This window comes from Rhinopithecus roxellana, chromosome 11 (assembly GCF_007565055.1).
Source record: "Rhinopithecus roxellana isolate Shanxi Qingling chromosome 11, ASM756505v1, whole genome shotgun sequence".
Taxonomy (NCBI): Eukaryota; Metazoa; Chordata; class Mammalia; order Primates; family Cercopithecidae; genus Rhinopithecus; species Rhinopithecus roxellana.
The window spans coordinates 46579048-46602845 of NC_044559.1; the positions used below are offsets into that span (position 1 = coordinate 46579048).

At 43.5% G+C, this 23798-nt stretch overlaps 1 protein-coding gene across 3 annotated transcripts in view; it reads right to left on the reverse strand.

Annotated features, from left to right (window-relative positions):
• Window positions 1-19819, reverse strand: part of C11H10orf90 (chromosome 11 C10orf90 homolog) — a 242254-nt gene extending 222435 nt beyond the window's left edge. For all 3 annotated transcript variants that reach the window (XM_030941364.1, XM_030941362.1, XM_030941365.1), the window contains exon 1: window positions 19558-19819. In XM_030941364.1, the coding sequence (XP_030797224.1) occupies window positions 19558-19797 (240 nt within the window). In that variant the 5' untranslated portion in view covers window positions 19798-19819. The remainder of the gene's footprint in view (window positions 1-19557) is intronic.
• Window positions 19820-23798: the final 3979 nt, after the last annotated feature.

Sequence of the window (23798 nt, forward strand, 5' to 3'; positions counted from 1 at the left end):
GATACTGATGGAGTTGTTGCACAATATTATCTTTTTAAAATCCAAAAAAAAATTTATTGTTGAATCACATCTGATCCCAAAAGTTTGGGATGGAGGATTGTCAGTCAGTACTGTGGACATTTGATGAATACTTATCACTAGATTCTGGGTGAGGGTTTTCCATATACCCCCTCATCCAGTCCTAATTATCTCAACCTCCATTTGGCAGACATTCTCCTGCATTTAATAGACAGGGACACTGAGGTATGGAGAGATTAGGTAATTTGCTCTTGGTCATGGAGCTACTAAATGCCAGAGCCATGATTCAGCAGCATTTTTAACTCCTACACCAAGTGCTTAGGCCTTCCCTTCTCCAACTAGAATGCAATGTATGTGCGTGCACGTGTGTGTGTGCATGTGTGTGTGTGTGTGTAGGGGTGGTTGGGGTAGGTAGAGATGGCTCCTGAGCTTTGTAAAGCATTAAGCAAGCAGAACAGGGACAGAAACATTATACACAGCAGGAAAGAAGAGAGGGGAGAAAACAGCTGAGGATTTCCCAGGGTCTACACAGAACCCTGCTGCCAGTACCCTCCCCCACTAACTTTGCCTCTCTGGACATGCGCATGGTTTGCAGAGAAAACAGAGGAGACATCCCAAGTCTACTTGGATCCCAAGAAGACAAAGACCAAAGGTGGATTTTTGGCTGCATCTTCCCTTTAAGATAAAGATAGACATTATTGGAGTCCAAAGAAAAGAGAACTATCTCTTTTCAGCATCTGAATGTCTCCTCCAAGGGATGTAGGAGGTTCCACTAGAGGGCAGACAGCACGTGCGATGGATGGTTCCAGGTTGGACTGCTGATTTGTTGGTGAGCACAGACTCTAGTGGGGATGGTATGATATATACTCTCTACCGCTAATCTAGATGCAAGATTGATCTTTGCCAGTGTTGCATGTTTTTATTCAATCTTCTGAACTCTTCTGCAACAATAATTAATGTCAGATCAGTTTATGGATCAACAGTGTATTTTCTGGTTAATGCAACCCTGCACCTATAATAACTCAAAACTGAGATATATAGCTCTACCATGATTCCCTCTTCATGCTTCATCTCTTCATGTTTACATCTGGTTTAACTTTTTCTAATCTAAAATAAATCAGCATGAAAAGCATTAGATTTTTCATTTAGATTCTCAATTGCCTTTTATTACCGAGATAATATCCCTTATCTGATTGCAAATGGTAGGATTGTTCCCTTGTTAGGATCTGAATGAGGATGCCGCAGTTCAATCTGTCTCTCCTTGTTTCTCCTTCACTTTTGTTTTCAAGGGTGGTGGCTGGTGGGGTTCTGATTTGAAAATGAGATGAATCAGGACGTAAAGTGGATATATTATTCCTACTATTTCTGCTCTTGGAGGCACATGGAGGAAGACAGCCTCCCCTGGCTGTCTAATGAGATGTGGTCTGCAGAGCATTCACTCTTCATTTTCCCACCAGGTGACTTCAGCTCCCTGTGTGTTTGCAGGTAACAGTGAGAGCAGCAAGGATGAAGCACTTGGCTGGAGATTTCTATGCAAACATCAGCCATGAGGGGAGAATGACGCTAAAATATAGGCATGTTAATTACCCAGTTACCAAGTCAGATTTAGCTGAACTATTTTGTATATGAAAGAGGTAGATTTCCCTGGATTCGTTAAGTATTCCTTTCAGCATGTTCTATCATGTTTCTTAGCATTTGTAACATTTTCTCCTTACAGATATACCTCAGAGATATTGGGGGTTCGGTTGCAGACCACGACAGTAAAGCAGATATCACAATAAAGCAAACCACATGAATTTTTTGGCTTCCCAGGACATAGAAATGTTGTTTACACTATATTGTATTCTATTAAAGGTGTATTATGTCAACAACATGTACATACCTTAATTTTAAAATACTTATTGCTAAAACACAAATTCTAATCATCTAAGCCTTCAACAAGTTGCCATCTTTTTGCTGGTAGAGGGTCTTGCCTTGGTGTTGACAGCTGCCAGCTGATCAGAGTGGTGGTTGCTAAAGGCTGGAGTGGCGGTCACAATTCCTTAAAATAAGACAACAATGAAGTCTGCTGCATCAATTGACTCTTCCTTTCATGAAACAGTTCTCTGTAGCATGTGACATTGTTTGGAGGCATTTCACCTGCAGTAGAACTTCTTTCAACTTTGGAGGTAATCCCCTCAAACCTCGTCACTGCTCTATCAACAAGTTTATAGAATATTCTAAGTCCTTTGTTGTCATTTCAACAATGTCCACAGAATCTTCACCAGGAATACTTCCATCTCAAGAAACAATTTTCTTTGTTGCTTCATAAGAAGTGACTTCTCATCCATTAAAGATTTATCATGAGATTACGGCAATTCAGTCACATCTTCAGACTCCACTTCTAATTCAAGCTGTCTTGCTATTTCTACAACATCTTCAGTTACTTCCTCCACTGAAGTCTTGAACCCCTCAAAGTCATCCATGAGGGTTGGAATCAACTTCTTCCAAATTCCTGCTAATGTGCTATTTTGACCTCCTTCCATGGATCATGAATGTTCCTAATGGCATCTAGAATGGTGAATCTTTTCCAGAAGGTTATCAATTTGCTTTGCTCAGATTCATCAGCAGAATCACTCTCTATGGCAGCTATAGCCTTAGGAAATGTATTTCTGGAATAATAAGGGCTTGAATGTTGAAATTACTTCTTGATCTACGGGCTGCAAAATGGGTGTTGTGTTAAGCATGAAAACGACATTAATCTTCTTGTACATTTCCATCAGAGCTCTTGGGTGACCAGGTACATTGTCAGTGAGCAGTAATATTTTGAAAGGAATCTTTTTTTTTTTCTAAGCAGCAGGTCTTAACAGTGGGCTTAAAACAGTCAGTAAACCATGCTGTAAATAGCTTTACTGTTATCCAGACTTTGTTCTTCCATTTATAGAGCACAGACAGAGTACATTCAGCATTATTCTTAACGGTCCTCGGATGTTCACAATGGGAAATGAGCATTGGCTTCAACTTAAGTCACCAACTTCATTATCCCTAACAAGAGAATCAGCCTGTCCTGTGAAGCCAGGCATTAACTTTACCTCCCTAACTATGAAAGTCCTAGAAGGCATCGTCTTCCAGTAGAAGGCTGTTTAGTCTCCATTGAAAATCTGTTGTTTATCCACCTTCATCAGTTATTTTTTGGATAACTTGCAGCAGCTTCTACATCAGCGTTTGCTGCTTCACCGTGCACTTTGATATTACAGAGACAGCTTATTTCTTTAAACCTCATAAACCAACCTCTGCTAGCTTCAAACTTCTTTTCTGTATCTTCCTCACCTCTCTCAGCCTTCATAGAATTATGGCTGGATTAGGCTTTGGCTTAAGGGAATGTTGTGGCTGGATTGATCTTCTATCCAGACCACTCAAACTTTCTCCATATCAGCAATAAGGCTGTTTTACTTTCTTATCATTTGTGTGTTCACTGGAGTAGCACTTTTAATTTCCTTCAAGAATTTTTTTCCTTTGCATTCACAACTTGGCTGTTTGGTGCAAGAGGCCCGGCTTTCAGCCTGACTGGGTTGTTGACATGTCTTCCTCACTAAGCTTAATCATTTCTACACTAATCATGTCTAGGCATAATCATTTCTAGCTTTTGATTTAAAGCAAGAGATGTGAATGCTTCCTTTCACTTTTACACTCAGAGGCCATTGTAGGCTTAATTAGCCTAATTTTCATAGTTTTGTAGCTCAGGAAATAGGTAGCACTTAAGAGAGGGAGAGAGGTGAGGGAAGAACTGGCTGTTGAAACAGTTTCTTGTTTAAGTTTGGCATCTTTTCCGGGTGCAATTTGTGGCACCTCAAGACAATTACAATAGCAATATGAGGCCAGGCTTAGTGGCTCACGCCTGTAACCCCAGCACTTTGGGAGGCCGAGGTGGGTGGATCATGAGGTCAGGAGATCGAGACCATCGTGGCCAACACAGTGAAACCCCGTCTCTACTAAAATACAAAAAATTAGCCGGGCACGGTGGCACGTGCCTGTAGTCCCAGCTACTGGGGAGGCTGAGGTAGGGGAATCACTTGAACCCGGGAGGCGGAGGTTGCAGTGGGCTGAGATCATGCCACTGCACTCCAGCCTGGCGACAGAGCAAGACTCTGTCTCAAAAAAAAAAAAGATAAATAAGTAGTAATATGAAAGATCATTGATCACAGATGACCATAACAGATATAATAATGAAAACGTTTGAAACATTGCGGAATTTCTAAAATGTGGCACAGAGACATCCAGTGAGCACGTGCTTTTAGAAAAACAGCACAGCTAGACTTGCCCAATACAACTGCCACAAACCTTCAAGTTGTAAAGTACGTGATATCTGCAAATTACAATAAAGGAAAGCACAATAGAATGAGCTGTACTTGACAATGTGAGCTGATGATTCTAGAACTGAGTCCATCTCTCATTCCATGTGGAAATGTCTTTCCCCAGGAATTGTTTACCACCCCTTCCTACTTTCCCCCAATTAGAGTCCTGAACAGTTGGAAATACTTTGAAATCAAATACACTGAAGTTACTCTGACTTTGGAACACCTCAGAAAATTCTGAGAATTCAATAGCCCACTTGACCCTTTAACTTTTAACTCAATTGTCTTTCTTCTTTCAAAGCAACAGAGACAAAACAAAACAAAACGAAACAAAAAACAAGAAGAACAAAGGCATTTCCAGCTCCCTGGCTCACCTGTTTGCATGACACGCTTGCCCTGGGCCTGCGGCAGGGAAAGGCCTTCAGATTTGGTATATTTTACACTGGTGATTGATTTCTGTGATTTTTTTCACCCAGACTGACAGAAAGTAATGTAAAAGGAGTCCTTTTTGTGGCTGACTTTCACACCTTCTCAGAATTAGGGGAAGTGATAACTTCTGCTTATTGAACGCTAGCAAAATTTGGTCCTTAATGACTTTATAACAGAAAAATCGTAGCAGCCACACCATGGAGTGCTTACCAAGGGCCAGGCACCATTGTAAATGCTTCACAGGCATTATGTAATCTCCATGGCAACTCCCAAAGGAAGGCACTACTGTCATCCCATTTTAAAGGCAAAGAAATATTATTAATAATAACATCAATAATGACGTGAACAATGACTTTTTGGGCTCTTATTATGAGCCAAGGGTTTCCCTAAGTGCTTGTCACATACAACTTACTCAAGCCTCAAAGCAGCACAAGAGGAAGGTACTCTCAGTAACTCCATTTTACATATAAGGCGACTGACACTGCGGCAACTGAGAGTCCATGAAAAATTGAAGAGTTAATGAATGGAAGAGTCGGGATTCATATCCAGGTTCACCTGATCAAGGCCAAGCCCTTGCTTCTCTGCTGCCTCAGTAGAACATCATTTCTTTAATTAAGATGCTAGAAGTTGTAACTGAAATGTATCACGGCCACACAATACTACATACTTCAGGATTTCAGCTACAAGACATTTCAGAACAGGCAACACTATAGCTATAGAGAGCAGACGGGTGACTGCCAGGGACTGGGCTGCGAAGGGCATTGAGTACAAACGGCACAGGAGACTTTTTGGCTTGTGGAAATGGCCTATGTCACAATTTGGTACTGGTGTTCAACTGTACCCATTTGTCACAACAAAATGAACTGTATGCTTCAAAAACGTATGAGTAATCATGTATGTAAATTATGTTTTAATAAGGCTGATTTTTAACAAATATATTGTGAATAAGCTTCCATTTAGCTTAGAATTTCAATTCAACAAACATATAACTAGTACGGGAAATAGGACATGCACCCTGACCTCAGGGATCTCACTGTCTAACGGAAGAACCTGCAACTGACAACCGTCCTAGGCATTCATACTTCGTGTTCTGTAAACACAGGTAAGTGCAGGGCCAGCTTCATGGGTGTGAGACCTGTGAATCTGCATAGGGGCCAGTACTCTGAATTGCCACGTGCTCAGTTTAATGTCACTATTTTGATTTTTTTTTTTTACATTGTGGTAAAATATACACAACATAAAATTAACCATTTAAATCATTTTCAAGTTCACAACTAAGCACGTTCACGATGTTGTACTACCATCACCACGAACCATCTCCAGAACTTTTTTATCATCCTGAGCAGAATCTTTGTACCTATTAAATGATAATTCCCCATTCCTCCTCCTCCCAGCCCTTGGGAGCTCTATGTTACATTTTGTTTTTGTGAATTTGACAATTCCGGGTTCTTCATAAAAGCAGAGTACAACAATGTTTGTCCCTGTGTGCTGCATTATTTCATTTGGCACCACATCCTCACAGTTCATCCAAAGGTGGGCTGCCTTTTCACTCCATTGAGTGTCCTTTAATGCACCCAATATTCAATTTGGATGAAGTCCAACTGATCAATTTTTTTTCTTTTGTGGGCCTGTGCTTTTGATATCACCAACTTGAAAATTTTAATACTTTGTCTTTTTTTTTTTTTTTTTTTGAGACGGAGTTTCGCTCTTATTGCCCAGGCTAGAGTGCAATGGCCCCATCTCGGTTTATCGTAACCTCTGCCTCCTGGGTTCAAACGATTCTCCTGCCTCAGCCTCCTGAGTAGCTGGGATTACAGGTGTGCGCCACCACGCCCAAATAATTTTTGTATTTTTAGTAGAGACAGGGTTTCTCCATGTTGATCAGGAACTCCTGACCTCAGGTGATCTCCCTGCCTCGGCCTCCCAGTGTGCTAGGATTATAGGCGTGAGCTCCTGTACCCAGCCGCCAATACTTTGTCTTTGAACCTGTGTTTTATAAGTGACTGCCAACAGGACCATGGGGCATGCTGGGGGCAGAGGAGGCACGTGCACTCCCTCACCACCCCATTGACATAAGGTGATCCTCATTCACAGACTTTGGGTGAACCTACAAAGTCTGGGTGTGGGAGTTCAGGAAGATACACAGTGAATACAAGGTGAGCGCATTCTGTCCCAGAACAAGGACGTTGAAATGCCAACAGCCATGAGGTCCCACTTCCCATTGGAACCAGACTGACTTCAAAGGCAGAAAGAAGGCAATGATGTTCTGAAAAACACGAGTGACCAGTAGCCCTATCAAAATCTCTCTTACTCATGCTACTTCCGTGTATAGCCAGCCACTTATGCTGAAATGATGACACAGAAGGAAGAGAAAGACAGGGCAACCCTAGTTCCTTTCCTTGTAGTCTTTCTTCACTCATCAGCAAGCCAAAGGGCAGAGAGTATTGGTAAAATTATATGAAGCAATGAAATTACAAACAGTTGAGTTGATGTTTGCAGCACTTCCATCGTTCTCATTTGAATGAAATACATATATGCATCTATGAGCTACAAAAAACATGAACTGTGTCATTTTGGTGAGTCTACCTGTGAGCTAAATGGTTTTGAATTTGTGTTAAAACTGTCATTGCACAATGTAAAGCTGAAAAGTAAAGTTTGTGAGAATAACATTTTAATTTGTACTTAGACCAACATAAATAGCAAATTTAAAACACTGTAAAAAAGTCAAGAGAAAGACTACAGAATACAATGAGAATGATTTATAGTTTAGTACCATTGCTGACATTTTCCTTGGTTTTCATGGATTGATTGATTGATTGATTGAAATGGGTCTCACTCTGTTGCCCAGGCTGGTCTTGAATGGGCTCAAATGATCCTCCCACCTCAGCCTCCCAAAATGCTGGGATTACAAGCGGGAGCCATTGCTCCTAGCCCTTTCCCTAGTTTTAAAACAAGGGGATCAGATTTTCATTTTGCAAGCTTCCTCCAGATTGCAGAGGCTGAACCTGAGTAAATGGCCATGGTTGTGGAGCTGCTCCACAGAGTCTTCACGGTTTCTTTTCCTGTATATCTGACAGCTAGCACAGTGGCTGCATGCGCTGGGAACTACAGAGCTTTCCTACTTCCAATCAGCGGTGAGGAGGTAAGCACACGGCATCTCCCATTCACTTCTGAGCCTCTCTGCATATCCAGTATCCAAGTCCCTTTCACACAGCTCACCCAGAACATCATCACCAAACAGGTTGCCTTGAAAACTAGTGCAATATGAGGCAGCCAACCTAGAGCCACGCACTGAGAAGCCGGCAGTGTCTAGACAGCATCAGTGAGGAGTTGAGTGCATCTGAAGCTAAAATAAGGGGATCTGTGAACTTTCTGTAAATTGAGGACTGAATCAGAGGCATCTGGACCCTGACACAGGCCCTGGGTTGCCAATGCCCTTACTCCTGGCTGCTGGCCACTCTGCTGGGAGGTGGTTTCTTGCATTAGACATAAAATAGCAAGCAATGCGTTGTTTACTTTGAGAAAATATTTCTCCCATTTGTCTTCAGCCCTGTTGGTTTCTCTAATATGTTGTTATTCCTAAATTTGGGATATTTTCCAAGATACTCATTTTTAGGGCTGTCTCAAAGTCCTTTCTAGATGGAGAAGAGATATAAATTAGACTCACAGAGAGGAAGTTAAATAATTTTGCTTTTTGGAATTGGATTAATGAAAACATTGCTCAAACAAGTGACCTTCATTTTTAGCTTCATTTGGACAAACTAGAGCTGTTACCTGTTTGTCCATCTGTCTGTCTGTCTGTGATCACTGAAAATGAGTGAATCTGTAATAGAGACAAATGTAAGGATTGAATCAAGGAAGATCTCCTACATGCACTAAGTAATCAACCATCATTCACCCTGGTCTCAGGTGCTCATCTAAAACATACTGCATGCACTTCTGTTTATTCATTTCTTCATTCATAATTCATCCCACAAATGTCTACTGAGAACTGACCTGTGCCGGGGGCACATGGTGAGCTAGAGCAGATTATGTGCACTTGGCCTCATGGAGCTCCCAGAGACTCCAACCTATGTGCTTTCAATCCCGAGGGCTCCTTCTATTTCCTTTACTCCACAGATGCAAAAATTTAAAATATAATGTGGCAGGCCAAATACTCAGATGGTTTTTAAGATTCCTCTTGGTGTACATGCCCTACATGTTCCCCTCTCTTTGATGGTGAAAAGATCCTATGAATATGATGGGCGATCATGTCCATGATTAAGTTACATTATATGGCAAAAGGGTTGGGGTTTACAGATGTAATTAAGGTTACTAATCAGTTGACACTGAGTCAATCAAAAGGGAGAAAAAGGGTTGGGGTTTACAGATGTAATTAAGGTTACTAATCAGTTGACATTGAGTCAATCAAAAGGGAGAAAAAGGGTTGGGGTTTACAGATGTAATTAAGGTTACTAATCAGTTGACATTGAATCAATCAAAAAGGAGATTATATAAGATGGACCTGACCAAATCAGATGAGCCTTTTATAGAAGTCAGAGAGATTCAAAGTAGCAGAGATTCTTCTTCTGGCCTTGAAGAAGCAAACAACATACTGTGAGCTGCCCATGGCTAGAGCCTCAGACAGTGACCTGAGGCAGTCCTCCAAAAGCTGATCATGATCTCTGGCTAACAGCCTGTAAGAAAATGAGGACTTCAGTCCTGTAGCCACAAGGAACTGAATTCTGCCAAGAACCAGTGATCTTGGAAGAGGACCCCCAAGCCTCAGCGATCACAGTCTCAGGTGACACCGTGATTCAACCTGAAGAGATCCTAATCAGAGAAGCCATCCAACCTACACCAGAACTTCTGATCTACAAATAATCAAAGGCATTGTTTTAAGCTGCTATATATGTAATAATTAGTTAGGCAGCAATAAAAAATAAATACAGATTGTGTCTGCCAGATTTTTTTCGTTTTACTAATAGCCAATCATAACAGACACAATATGTGATTCTACCCTAAATTGGTATCATCTCAGTCATAAGTACAGCAGTTAGAGCAGTTAATTTGTACATGGTGGTCATTTCCCTTGGACTGGAGAACCCCTACTGACAACCCTGTGGACCATCATTTTGGAAACACTTAATGTGGCATGGGACAACCTTGAGAATCTGGCTTCTGCTATTATATGCTTGATACAAATGTCATTAACTTGGAAAACTTTTAGCCATTATTTCTTCAAATCTTTTTTCTCCTCACTCCTCCCCCCTGTTCTTTCTGTGTATCTAATCACATGTGTGTTGGGCTTCTTGATATCATCCTCCAGGTCACAGGAGCAGCATCCATAAAGTGCTAGTTACAATTTGCCTGCACCCAAGGGCCACGTCTTTGTGCCATGGCTCTGTGATACAGTTGGAGATGACAGGAAAACGTATGTTGAAACTTGGACAACAACAACAACTCATTGTCATGGAGAACAACCTCCTTGCCAATTCCAAGGCTCAACCCTTTATATAGGTTATGTCTTTTAATGCCCCCAGCAACCCTATAAGGCAGATATTATCATAGTTCATATGAACACAGATGAGAAAACTAGGCTCAAAGAGAACAAGAAAACTGTCAAGGTCACTCAGTTAGCAAGAGCCCAGACAGTCTAAATCCAGTGCTCGTTCTCTTAACCACACCACCACCTTTCATCTGCCATCTCTTCTCTCCCTTGGTTTGGCTGAAATGTGGGTATGGTTTCCCCACAAGTTCCCAGTTGCCTGGTGGAAATTAAACAAAATGATGTCAGATAGATCTTACAGTGCTCTCTCTCTTGCCGTGTCTCCCTCTCCAAATCTCATTCTGGCTCTCTCTCTCTCTTTTTAAATTTTTCTCTCTTGTCTTCATTTTGGAAAGTTCATTGATCTTTTCTTCTGCAGCATCTAATCTGCTGTTAATCCCATCCAGTAAAATTTCCATTTTAGATAGTGTCATTTTTTTCTTATCAAGAAGTTCTTTTTAAAAAAATAATCCATTTCTTGCCCCATTACGGTGATGTCTTTTCTTAAATCCTTGCATTTAAAGGGAAAACAATATAATTATAATATCTGTAATAGCCTTTTAATAGATCATTGCTTGTGAATTCTCTCATTTGCATCATTAATGAATCTGTTTTTACTAACTAGCATTATCTTGGTTATGAGTCATATGCTCTGGATTCTTTGAAAGTTTAGTAATTTTGATTGGATGCCAGACATTATAAATTTTATATTATTGCTTGCTGGATTTTGTTGTAGTCTTGTTAAAAAAAAAAAAAAAGTTTGAACTTTGTTTGCCAACTAAACCACTTGAGGAATGGCTTGATTATTTCAACAACTGGTTTTAAAATTACTATGGATGGATCTAGGGTAGCCTTTACTGAGGCTAGTTTAGCCACACTACTAAGACACGACCCTCCTCGGCGCTCTATGTGATTTACCTGTATTCAGTGAGGTCTCTACATTCCAGGTGGTGAGGGACCTGAATGATTCATGGCTCTGGGGTGGTGCTGGGAAGTGCTCGTCTCACAGCTCCCCAGTAAGATGTTCTTTCCCTGCCAGTTTTCTCTGTCTGGTCATAGAGACTTTCTCCCTACACAGCACAGATTAATTTTCAGCCAGACTCAAGAGGGCCCGATGCAAACTTCTGGAGTTCTTTTTTTTTTTTTTTTTTTTTTGCCTACCTCCTTCCTCTCAAGAAGTGTGCCTTGCAAATTACAGTCACACTGTGTCTCTTCAGCTCAGAGAGACTACTGGGTTCTGTTTAGGTTTTCCCTTCCTGTGCCCCCATTCAGAAATTGCCATTCCTTCTGCCTGAAATGTCCTCCCCTTCCCCATTTGCCTATACTCTCTCTGTCCCCCCATGCCTGGAAACCTCCCACTCCTCCATAAAGAATGTGCCCAAAGGTCTCCTCCGTGCAGTCTTGCTGAGTTCTCTGGATCCACAACTCTGCGTAGACACCCTGACCTGGCATCACTTGGGATGGGTGTCTCCTCAATCAGATGATGAGCCTTTTTGACCTCTGTGTCCCCAGCACCTACCACAGCTCCCGTCACAGAGTAGGTCCTTAATACGCATTTGTTACAAGAGCAAGCTCAAGTGTCTCCTCTTTAATCCATCTGCTCCAGCAGAGGAGGGAGAGGACCTAGGGTGGCAACTACAGAGGGTGGTAAGAACACATGTGGTCCTCAGAGCTGTAAGGAGGTTCTCAGTGAGAAAGCCGTGGGTGGACAAATGTCTCAATCAGAAAGAAAGAGAAAGGGCCCCCAGTTTAGAGGGGCACGATGACTGCCCCTAACTACTTGATTCTGGTGTAGTTGACTTTCTCTGTAGTTAGCTCTGAACCTCCCTGGGTTCCAGCTGTCGTTGTCAGGAGATGTGCTGCCTCCCCCAGCACCACGTGAGAAGTACAGTCTGTAGAAGAAGACGTAACCTGGATGGAATCCTCCTTCCGCCGCTCCTAACTGTGTCACTGTGCAGCCTGCACCATGTCTCTGGCCTCACAGAATTTTCTCTTTGGAAAAATAGGCCTCATGTGTCTCACACAGCTGTTGTGAGCTTCAATGAGGCAATTCAGGAATCAGCTGACACCAGCCTCTTTTGTTCCATCTCCATCTCTCAGCTCTCCTTGCACACAGTGGTCCTGGCTTCCACACTCTCCTCTCTGACTCACATCTGCTCCCACTCCCTGCCCTTCCATGCACTGGTTTTCTTAACAAGGACAATTCAACTGGCCTTTTTGTGACTTTCTTTGGGGTTCATGCAGTTGGAAAATATTGGTCTACAACTTGCAGATCATGGTTTCAGAACTGCAACAGAACCACCAAGTTCTCTATTTAAAAACATAGATTTCTGGAAGCCACCCCTCCCAGAACCCGGGGCTCTGAATTCTTAGAACGTTCTAAGGATTCTAAAATACACTAAGGTGCAGGGGCCATGCAATCTTCCATAAGATGACAAAACCTCATTTAGATCCTTGTTCCTAGGGAGGTTCATTTTATGTCAAAAATGCCTCACTAATGCTTTCTGCCCTAACCCTAGCTTTACCGTGAGGGAGTCAGGTGTGGATGAACTCACGCTCTCAAGAGTCTCTTGTCGGTGATGGAATTTGCAGCTGGTCCCAGGAGTGGGCGTGCTCTGAATGAAAACTGTGCATTTAGCTCCTGGCCAATTTGATAACTAATTTCTAAATTGCTTGGGGGATGGGGTTACCCTGAGCCCAATATAGAAGGTCATAAGTCCCTGTGGTCTTTATAAGATCTATATAAGAATATATATATTTCTTTATATATATATATGGTCTTTATAAGGTCTATATAAGAATATAGAAGGTCGTAAGTCCCTGTGACCTGACATTTTGAGTGTGGGGAAGGAGGGAAGGGAAGCATTTCGCCCCAACTTAAACAAGACGGCTTACAAAGCAGCAGCACCCATAAAGCACTGGTTACAATTGGCCTGCACCCAGGGGCCACGTCTTGGTGCCATGGCTCTGTGTCACTTTCATGTGGTACAGCCTCCATGCTAGCCCCAAGACTTAACCCTTTATATAGGTTATCTCTTTTAATGCCCCCAGCAACCCTATAAGGCAGATATTATCATTGTTCACATGAACACAGATGAGAAAACTAGGCTCAAAGAGAACAAGAAAATTGTCAAGATCACTCAGCTGGCAAAAGCCCAGACAGTCTCAACCCAGAGCTCTTTCTCCTAACCACACTACCACCTTTCATCTGCCATCTCTTCTCTCCCTCGGTTTGGCTGAAGTGTGGATGTGGTCTCCCCACAAGTTCCCAATTCCCTGGTGGAAATTGACTAAAATGATGTCAGATAGATCTTACAAGCTTTAGTTGCCAATGCCATGGGTCAACTCACACTTGACCTCTCGTTAAATACTGTCCATTGTAGCGAGATTGGAGACCTCACTCACCAGATCTGCCTCCTGATGCAACAAAAGCGACTTCAGACTTCTGACTCCTCACACCTCTCTAGGACCTTGCCCTCTGACAGGCAGCTCCAGTTGGCAGGTGTAGGGAGGGCTGGAAGAATATGGTGAGAGGGCAGCATTGAGACCCAAGCACAGCCATTTCATTTCCCTCTCAGTTCTTGGGCTTCTCATGTCTGCGTTTGAATGGAGGCCATCAGCCATTGTCAGTGGAGGCTAAGCTGAGGCTTCTAGGAGGAGCCCAAGCACCCACCAGACAGCAGGCAAGGCACAGGAATGAGGCAGGGGCTCCCAGCCTGTTGGCGGAGTGGCAGAGCTCATGAAAATCTTTATTGCCCTTTGTTAAACAGCCTTTTCTCAGCCCTCTTCAGGCTGGAGATAGCGTCTTCACTGCAGTCAGAGCCACGAGCACATCCCAGCAAAAATAATGCTTGGAGGCCAGGACTTCAGGGGGAAAGGTGAGACTCCAAAGGCTTTGATCTGGCTAAGCTCTTCAGCTTGGTCTGGAAACAGGGAAAATTGTTTTGCACCTTTTGATAACTGTGAGAAGAAAGGAAATGTTCGCTTTACCTCCTGTTTGGTTTCAGTGACCTCTTTATTTCTGGAATCAAATTCTCTTGAAGCCCAAATACTTAAAACTTGAGTGCTTTTATTTTACAAGACCGAACGGTGTACTCCAGCCACTTGAAAACATTCAGAAAAGCCCAGAGCGAAGTTTCCAAACTATGGTGGGATATTGAAACCACTCTGGGAGACTTCTTCTTCCAGCCATGACAGAGTAACCAGGCAACAGCTAGGAAACAATGACTTCCAGACATTGAACACAAGCAATGCAGCACTCTGACCCCTGACAGGTGAGTCCTACAATTGTCCCCACCTGGAGGCAGTGTCCAGGTTGCAGCTTGGGAGGGGAAACTCAGCTGAGCCTGGGGTCTTTGCTGAGTGGAGGAGGTAGAGAAGGAAATTAGAGAGGCCAATGTAGCTGGAATTTGGGAAGAGGAGAACTGCAAAGGAGAGTTCCAGCAGCCTGCAAGGGACCTCCCAGGTCTTTGCCTGAATACTGATCTGCTCCTGCCCAAGAGAAAAACATCTGAAACCAAGAAAATAACTTCCAGAAAGTGGTAGGTCACATCATTCAGGACCTACTTGGAAGCAATTTAGGTTCCCGCCAGCCAAGGTACAAACACCTTGTCACACACGAGACATCAGGTAGAGTCCTCAGGAGGGTCACGTTGTAACACTGGGACTAAATTAGCCCACATCAGGGTTTCTCGGCCTCAACACCATGGACATTTTCAGCTAAGTAATTCTTTGTTACAGGGTGGAAGGTGGCACTGTCCTGTGCATTGTAGAATATTAGCAGCATCTCTGGCCTCTACCCATTAGACACCAGTAGCACTTTCCCCAAGGTTGTCACAACCAAACTGTCTCCAGACATTACTGAATATCCCCAGGGACATTTCAACAAGCCCAAACAAATTCAAAAAATAAGCCTGAACAGGGTCAAGCTGTTTTCAAATAACTTAAACTTAACAAAATCAAACGCCAAACAATGTAAAATTCACAGTGGCCAAAATTCAATTTTAAAATCACCTAGTGAGACACATGCACACATATGTTTACTGTGGCACTATTCACAACAGCAAAGACTTGGAACCAACCCAAATGTCCATCAATGACAGACTGGATTAGGAAAATGTGGCACATACACACCATGGAATACTATGCAGCCACAAAAAAGGATGAGTTCGTGTTCTTTGTAGGGACATGGATGCAGCTGGAAACCATCATTCTCAGCAATCTATCACAAGAACAGAAAACCAAACACCGCATGTTCTCACTCATAGGTGGAAATTGAACAGTGAAAACACCTGGACACAGGAAGGGGAAATCACACACCGGGGCCTGTTGTGGGGTGGGGGAAGGGGTGAGGGATAGCATTAAGAGATATACCTAACGTAAATGATGAGTTAATGGGTGCAGCACACCAACATGGCACATGTATACATATGTAACAAACCTGCACGTTGTGCACATGTACCCTAGAACATAAAGTATAATAAAAAAAAATTACCTAGTGTGCAAAGAAGCATGACCTGTAATCAGGAGGAAAATCAATCACTAGAAATGATGCAGAAATAACAGATGCTGATCAAATGAGCAGCCAAGGACTTTAGAACAGCTCGAGAAGGTAGAGGAAAGTGTAGACATGAGGAGGGATGTGGGAGATGAAAAGAGTCGCCTGGTAAGTGTTCCTCCTTGTTTGTCATTGCCAATGCCTTCACGCTGTAATCCCAGCACTTTGGGAGGCCAAGGCAGGCGGATCATGAGGTCAGGAGTTCAAGATCAGCCTGAGCAACATGGTGAAACCCGACTCTACTAAAAATACAACAAAATTAGCCAGGCATGGTGGCAAGCACCTGTAATCCCAGGTACTCAGGAGGCTGAGTCAGGAGAATCATTTGAACCCGGGAGGCAGAGGTTGCAGTGAGCCAAGATTGTGCCACTGCACTCCAACCCCGGGCAGCAGTGTGAGACTCAGTCTCAAAAAAAAAAAAAAAAAAAAAAAAAAAAAAAAAAAAAAAAAGTTCACTATGAATTCAGCACTACTGGCTAAACCCAATTTGTTTTGTTTTGTTTTTGAGACGGAGTGTTGCTCTGTTGCCCAGGTTGGAGTGCAGGGTCACGATCTCGGCTCATTTCAAGCTCTGCCTCCCAGGTTCATGCCATTCTCCTGCCTCATTCAGCCTCCTGAGTAGCTGGGACTACAGGCACCCGCCTCCACGCCAGGCTAATTTTTTGTATTTGTAGTAGAGATGGGGTTTCACCATGTTAGCCAGGATGGTCTTGATCTCCTGACCTTGTGATCTGCCCACCTTGGCCTCCCAAAGTGCTGGGATTATAGGTGTGAGCCACTGTGCCCAGCTGGCTAAACCCAAATTTTTTAAAAGAATGAATAGAAAAGGGAGATGGAAATGATGATGGAGATTTTGAAAAATATTGGGAGGCATGGCCAAATAGTGATTTCCAAATACAAAATCTTTCTTTGGCTCATCTAATGATTAAAGGCACTGGAAACTGTCGCCTATCAGAGGACAGATGGGTGAGCCTTGGCTGATGCATCTCAGCCTACACCTACCATCAGAAAGGTCTCCACAATCAATTAGGAGATGCCCACTACATTCACACCTTAGGAGATATGAGCACATCACTGAATTCTATGAGGTTTCCCTTCCCAGGTTGGCAAAACCATTCAAGCTCTACTGCAGAGAGTCTCAAAAAGTGTCCCTGCTTGCCATGTGGACAGAAGGCAGAGCGTAATATGGGCTCATCCCCATCCTCCAGTTATGGCTACATTGATGTCTGAAATTCATCAAAAACATACGCAGGGGGAGACATGCCCTTAACACACTGTATTTCTCAGAGTCTGGGGCATTTTTTGAGTGTGCAGACATCAAGGCTTTGAAAATATGAACCTGGGGACCTTCAGCACCCCTCACCATCACCTGCTTCCAATCCTGGTTACTTTCAGCACAGCAGGCTCTGCTCCTTGTTGCTATCAGAAGGAAGTCTATGTAAGGGTATGCGGGCGGCTGGATCGTCCCTGGGCTGGAGTTCAGCAGGTGAGAGGGGGTTCTTCAATCATTAAGACAGCTCAGGACTAAGCCCATGGTTTGGGAAAAATTTGAGTCTGTAGCTTTTACACTAAAATCAAGCAGATTTGCAGGCCCTCATGGGAAGAACTTGAAATCCATAAGGTTTTTACAGAAATAAAACCTCCAAAACTCACGTTTGCCAGATAACCAACCAGTTTCTTTAATCTAGCACCTTTGTGCATTGAGAGTTCATCCCAGAGACCTTGCTCATTTGTCAGCTCATTGAGTACTTTATGGTCAAAGCCTGGGGCAGGTTAATCCCTGGCCTTGGAGCTGATAGAAGAGAAGGAGTCACGGGACCAAGTCCAAAGGCAGAACCCAGAAGCTGCTAATTGGGGTCTCTCATCAGTTCAGCTTGGGAAATTGAGTAAGGAAGCTTCCTTCTTCCTTAATTTCCTAATCTAACTAATGCTGAGATGTCCTGGTAGGAACAACATGAAGACTAGTTTAACGGATGTGGAATATTTTAAAATCGGAAATGTTTGCTACCAAAAGTCAAGAGCAGAGCTTGAAGTTCAGAGGGACAGGGGGTGCAAATCCTATCTGATGGTTTTCAAACTTGGCCCGCCCTTGAGCCAAGGAGGCAGGCCCTTCCTGGACAACTTCTGGAGTCGGACACAGTGAGGCCCATCCAGCCCATCAGACTGATTGTGGGTGGAGGCTTGGATCTGGCATTCATTTTAACATTGGTGGCTCAGTTGTTGGCTGTCAATAGTAGCAGGGCACTGGGCCCTGAAAAAAAGTAGCTGTGACTGTCACATATTTGAAGTTTTTTGTAACCCCCTAAAAAGATGTACTTTTTTCACATTGTTTTATTTAGTGTGGCTATAGGAATAAGTGAAGTTTTACATATGAAGAAAATGAGAATGCCAGATCTACTGTTTGCTGCACAGGGTTTAAAATGAAGTCATGAACACTTTAGTAAAATGCATGATAATATAATTCAACAAGTTTTTCTCTCTCTGGAGGACTGGAAAATAACCTCAATGAAAATTATGCAATGATAAAATTCTGTCCCCATCTGATTAATTACTTGTGAATAATGACATCTCTGATTTCTTTCAATTATATTCCAATTGCACACCTTTTGCTCTGGTTGATTGGGCAATGGAGTAATGAACAACTATTACTGAATTTAATTAGCACCATTATTTCTGTGGCCTTTACATCTCTGTTGTGAGCAAGGAAATTCACACTCCCAGGGCTGGAACTGGAAGAAGCCAGCCTTGAACCTTGCAAAACCTGTTCCTTCCACATTGTGCTGGCTTCCTTCTGCCCAGTCTGGGGAACAAAAGAGCTGGCGTATTTGCCAGTATTCATGGGAAGGCTTTCCTAATAACAGCATCAATATTCAGAAAGGTTACCTTTTCATAAGGCATTAGCAATTTGCATGTTACATCTATCAAAAGAGATGGGTAAATGAGCTATATGGGAGTCAATTACAATGTCGTTCATAATTTATTCCATGTACAATAAAGAGCTGATCAGATTTCATGCGTGTTTACTTCCTGAAAAGATAACTGCTTACGGCTGATACTAGTTGCAGAATACAAATATGTTTCAGAGTAAGGTGTTTATCTCACTTTTACATTTTAAATCTCCAAAGTTCTCTCTCTCTCTTTTTTTTTTTTTTTCTTTTTTTTTTTTTTTACAAAGTTGTCTCTGCTTGAAAATTAGAGCTTGCTCTCAAAAATAAAAGACCATTCTTACTGGCCTAACTTGAATCATCCTATTTTAACTCAATGAAAACATGTCATACATATTCTCCTGCAAAACACAACAGGAAACAAATAGGAATTTGCTTTTAAAGACAGGTGATTGCAAACATACAGAGCTAAGAATATTTAACTCACAGAAACATGCTGTAGTTTCTAAACATGGATACAAATTACCCAACTCAGTAGTCTTTGGAGCACCATTAAACGTTTGTAAATGCAGACATGTGTCATCGTAAATTACCTTCATCCAATATGCTTTCTCCTTCCCCCATATTTCAAAAACTAAAATAAATTCAGAAATGAAGAAGGCTTTTCCAAATCCCTTAGGGAAGTCTACAAACACATATGATTAATTTATTAGACCAGATAAAACACCTGAACTGTCTGAGAAGCAACAAGTCCATCTCTCTCTGAGTCAAGTGTGTACCCACTCACCCACCCAGGCTCAGCCGTACCTCATATCTGCTGGCTGTCTGCTCAGCCGTCTTCAAGCCTTGACACATATGGTTGATACAAACTTTGGCTCTTCTCTGGGAGGGAAACCAGTTACTCTTCACAAAATCCATGACCATCACATGGTTTTTCAACTCTGTACTAAATGTTTTTATCTGGAAAGTCCGATGCACGGCCGTTTCTGCATAGCAGGCAGCATACCCCTGCTGATGAGTTTTTGTAGGAATTCCAGAGTGCTGCATATACTCGGAATCTTGTGACTTTAGCTAGCGAGACTGGCGAACACAATTTTCTTTGTTTAACCCAGGTATTGAGTGCAACAGGAGGGACTTGGGCAGTGCCCCAGCTCGGACCTGTCCCAGTGTTTTCCAACTCCAGAGCTAGTCGTCTCAATATCCCAGCTACATTTGTGAAGGATGTGGATGTGGGAACCTCAAGGGTGACCTTTACATGCCAAAAAAGAAAAAACTTCTTGTTGTGGTCTGTTTCCAGCCTCACGCCTGAGCTCTCGGGTCACTCAACGTCTTCTCTGATTTCAAAGAAGTATTTCTCTTTCCACTGCCTTGAAACTTTGAACACAGAATTCACCCGGTTACTGAGAGATTCAACATGTTTGCCAGTCTCTATCCTCTCAAATCCAAATAAATTATTTACAGGGCTCTATACAAAGGAACCAAGAGGAGTGATCGTTGCTTTTTAGAATTCCTGCTTTTACTTGCCAGGACTGAAAGGAACAAGTGCAGGCTGCCTACCAATACAAAGACCGTCCTCGGCCCTGGAGAAGAAACACATTCAAGTGAAAAAGAGAACTCCCAGTGCAGAAGCAGCAACGGCTGCAAGAGGCCATCAGAAAAACAGCATGTCACGTGGGGGCTTGGGGGTGGAGTCCACTTGCCTAGAAGGGGCCTCTGGTCCTGGGTCAACCATGGGAAGTTCCCTCACCACCCTGAGCCTCAGTTTACCAGGAGGAAAACTGGAATGAAAATACCCCATCTGCCACTCACAGGGTTATTGTTAGACTCTGGTGAGTGAAACAGTGAGACAACAACAGCACGGAATAGAGTCACGTTAGGCACCATTTTGAAAGTACAGTTGCACGTTCTCTACCCAAATTATTTTGCACAGTGTTCGCTACACATATGATAGTGGAGATTAAAGTGGTGCTAATAATTGTCGGATTCTAAATTTCAAATCAATTAGAATTGCAGATCCATGGTATATGCCTCATTTTGTTTCTTGTTTTGATGCCATTTCTATTAACCTAGTAATTTAGAAGTGAAAATGGCAAGCCTTGGATCAAGGGTGTGCGCCAAGAGGAAGCAGATGACAGCATCATGGCTGTGCTCCAAGTCCAGACACAGAACTCTTCTCCACAGGTGAGTTTCTCTTGGCAGAGACACCCCTTTGAATAATTAACTCACCTGCCCCACATTGAAAGCCATGGGGGAGGCTAAAGGAAGAAGGGCCTCCAGATAACTTTCCTGAAAACAGAGCTGCAGTCCTAGCCCAGAGCCATGAGCCTTCCTGCAGTAGATCAAAGCTTTGCATGTCACACTCAGCAGGGCTAGGACTTGGGGGCTAAAATGCTAAACTTCCACCTTCAGAGGTAATGGAAGTATTGCAGATGGGAACTGAAATGAAGGAGGAGACAGAAAAGGCTTTAGAGATCATTTAGGCCAACATTCTCATTTGGGTGTTAAAGTGGAAGACCTAAAGAGATTAAATGCTGGTTCAAGATCACACAGTGAAGTGGAGTTCATGGTTTCTTAAACAGAACACAGCCCAGGTCTGCCTGGGGATCTCCCAAGGATGTCAGTGAGAATGTCAGCACCCAACTGATGACATCCATGGCTGACTCAAACCTGAGAGTCATGCTGGAAGCTCCCAGGGAGCTACACCATGGAGCACCATCTTGGATTTGTAAGCAATGTGGTAATGAAAGCCACGGGAGACATTTGAGCAATAAAAACATTAAAATTGAACAGGAACATCAAGGAAAGAGGGGATCTGCTTGCATGTTTGGCAGCTATGAAGGTCATTCCTGTGCCCCCAAAGGCGCCATTTAAACCAGCTCCCACTGGTGCCTATCTGCCCCTGTCCAGCAGACCCTGCAAGGCAGGCAACAAATAATAAAGTCTTTTCTTCCACCACTACACACACTAAAGGGCCTTGGACAATGCTGAGACCAGCAGGACTGGCCATCAGCTGCTCCAAGACCAGCATGGAGAGGTTTGCTGACGATTGGCTGACTGCTAGTGCGAGCACTTGTCACGAGCAGAGCCAGCCTGTGGGGATTATGGAGATTCCAAAGATCATTAAGGCTATGGGTGAATTTTTCTCTCTCCTTTGACCACAGCTGGTGGCTGGATCTTAACTGGCCAGTATGGCCAACAAGAGGAAGGAGCAGTATGGCCTCAGGCAGTTCTCCAGGATTCTTGGTCAACAGGGCTGGACAGAATCCTTGGGATTGTCAGATTCAATTCCTCATTATATGGAGGAGAAAATGGAGGCCCAGAAGGAGAGAACCTTGACTGACAGGTCAGAGGGCTGGAAAGAGCACAGGATGGACAACTGGAGATGGGTTTGCACCTATACCCTAAGACAAACTAGCAGGTGATTGTGGACAAGCCTCCTCCCTTCTGGCTTAAGTTCCCTTTAACCACAAGCCCCCTGGCTTCTCTGACACCCCTGGGTTCTAGAGTATGTCAATTTTGACCACGTGCAGACACAGCTCAGCAGAGAGCAGCTCTACCCTCCCTGGACAGGCCTTCCTGTCTGGGTCACTGAGGTGGGGGTGGGTGCAGAAGAATGAGCTGATATCCTTCCATCTGCCCTCGGAACTGTTGCTCCTCACATCCAGCAGGGCCACAACCTCCACAGTCCAGCCACTGTGCTCTCTTGAAGCACAGCCTCCAAGTAAGAAGACGTGGCTCCTGCTGATGCTCACAGTGCTTGCCTTGCAACCTTGGGTGAACTGCACACTACCCTTGCCTCAGCTTCCCCATCCATTTAAGAGGATAACAATAGTGCCTTCTTTGATGGGCTGCTGTGGAGACTGAAGCAGCTGGCACTAGTAAAGGGCTTGGGACAGAGCCTGGCACCGGGCACCTGCTCGACAGACACCAGCTGTCATCACTCCCAAAGGGCAAAGACTCTAAATTGCCAGACACATCATTTTAATACTAAAGAAGGAAGATTGTTAAGGAGAAGCTGGAACTCAACTGGCCATCCTAAGACCCTATCTCCAAGACTCCCTCTGCCATGTAATGCTGCGCAGAACGGGGGCAGGTGGCCAGCCTTGATCTCCTCACATGAGGAATAGAGTTAGCATCCCCGGAGCAGATGGCTGTGAACATTGCATTAGGTGGTCGGTGCATGTGAAACTGTTTTATAAACTATATATTTTAAAAATTATACATGTGTAAATTTTTAATGCTAGATGCCAGAAAAAACAACTGAAGGAAGAAGTGCCAGACATAAGCACAAACTGAGCTAGTTCTCACCCAAAGGACAGAAAGTCAGTCACATTTACAGTCACAAAAGAATGGTGGCATCAGGCACCACCATGCCACCACATTCACGCATATTGCCAAGGACACTGAACACTTTCTGGTTTGCCAAGAGTCCCGCTCTTCTGGGAACTCTTCCCCTACATCTGCCCCAAAGCCTCCCATATGGTGCCCATAGAAGCCGGCCATGCCTCTGACCTCATTGACTGGCCATTGACTGGCCCAGATGTGAGTACCTGGCCCAAATAGGGCCAATCAGAGCCATTTGTTACGATCTAAATATTTGGGTATCCTCAAATTCATATGAGGAAGCCCTGACTCCTAATGTGATGGTGTTTGATGATGGGGTCTTAGGAAAGTAATGAGGGTTAAATTAGGTCATGAGGGTAGACCTGCATGATAAGACTAGTGGCCTTATAGAAGAGGAGCAGAGATCGCTCTCTCCTCCACCCCCTCCTCATGAGCATAGAGGAGAGGCCATGTGGGGACACAGTGAGAAGGTAGCTGATTGCAAGTCAGAAGGAGAGGTCTCATGGGGACCTAGTCCTGCTGACACCTTGATCTCAGATTTCCAGCTTGCAAAACTGAGAGAATACATGTCTGCTGTTTAAGCCTCCCAGTCTATGGTATTTTGTCGTGGCAACCTGAGCTGACTAAGACTCCTGGAGAAATCATGAGGCCAGTCAGAAAGAGTCTGTTCTGGAGAACCCTCAACCTGGAACTGAGCAAGAGTG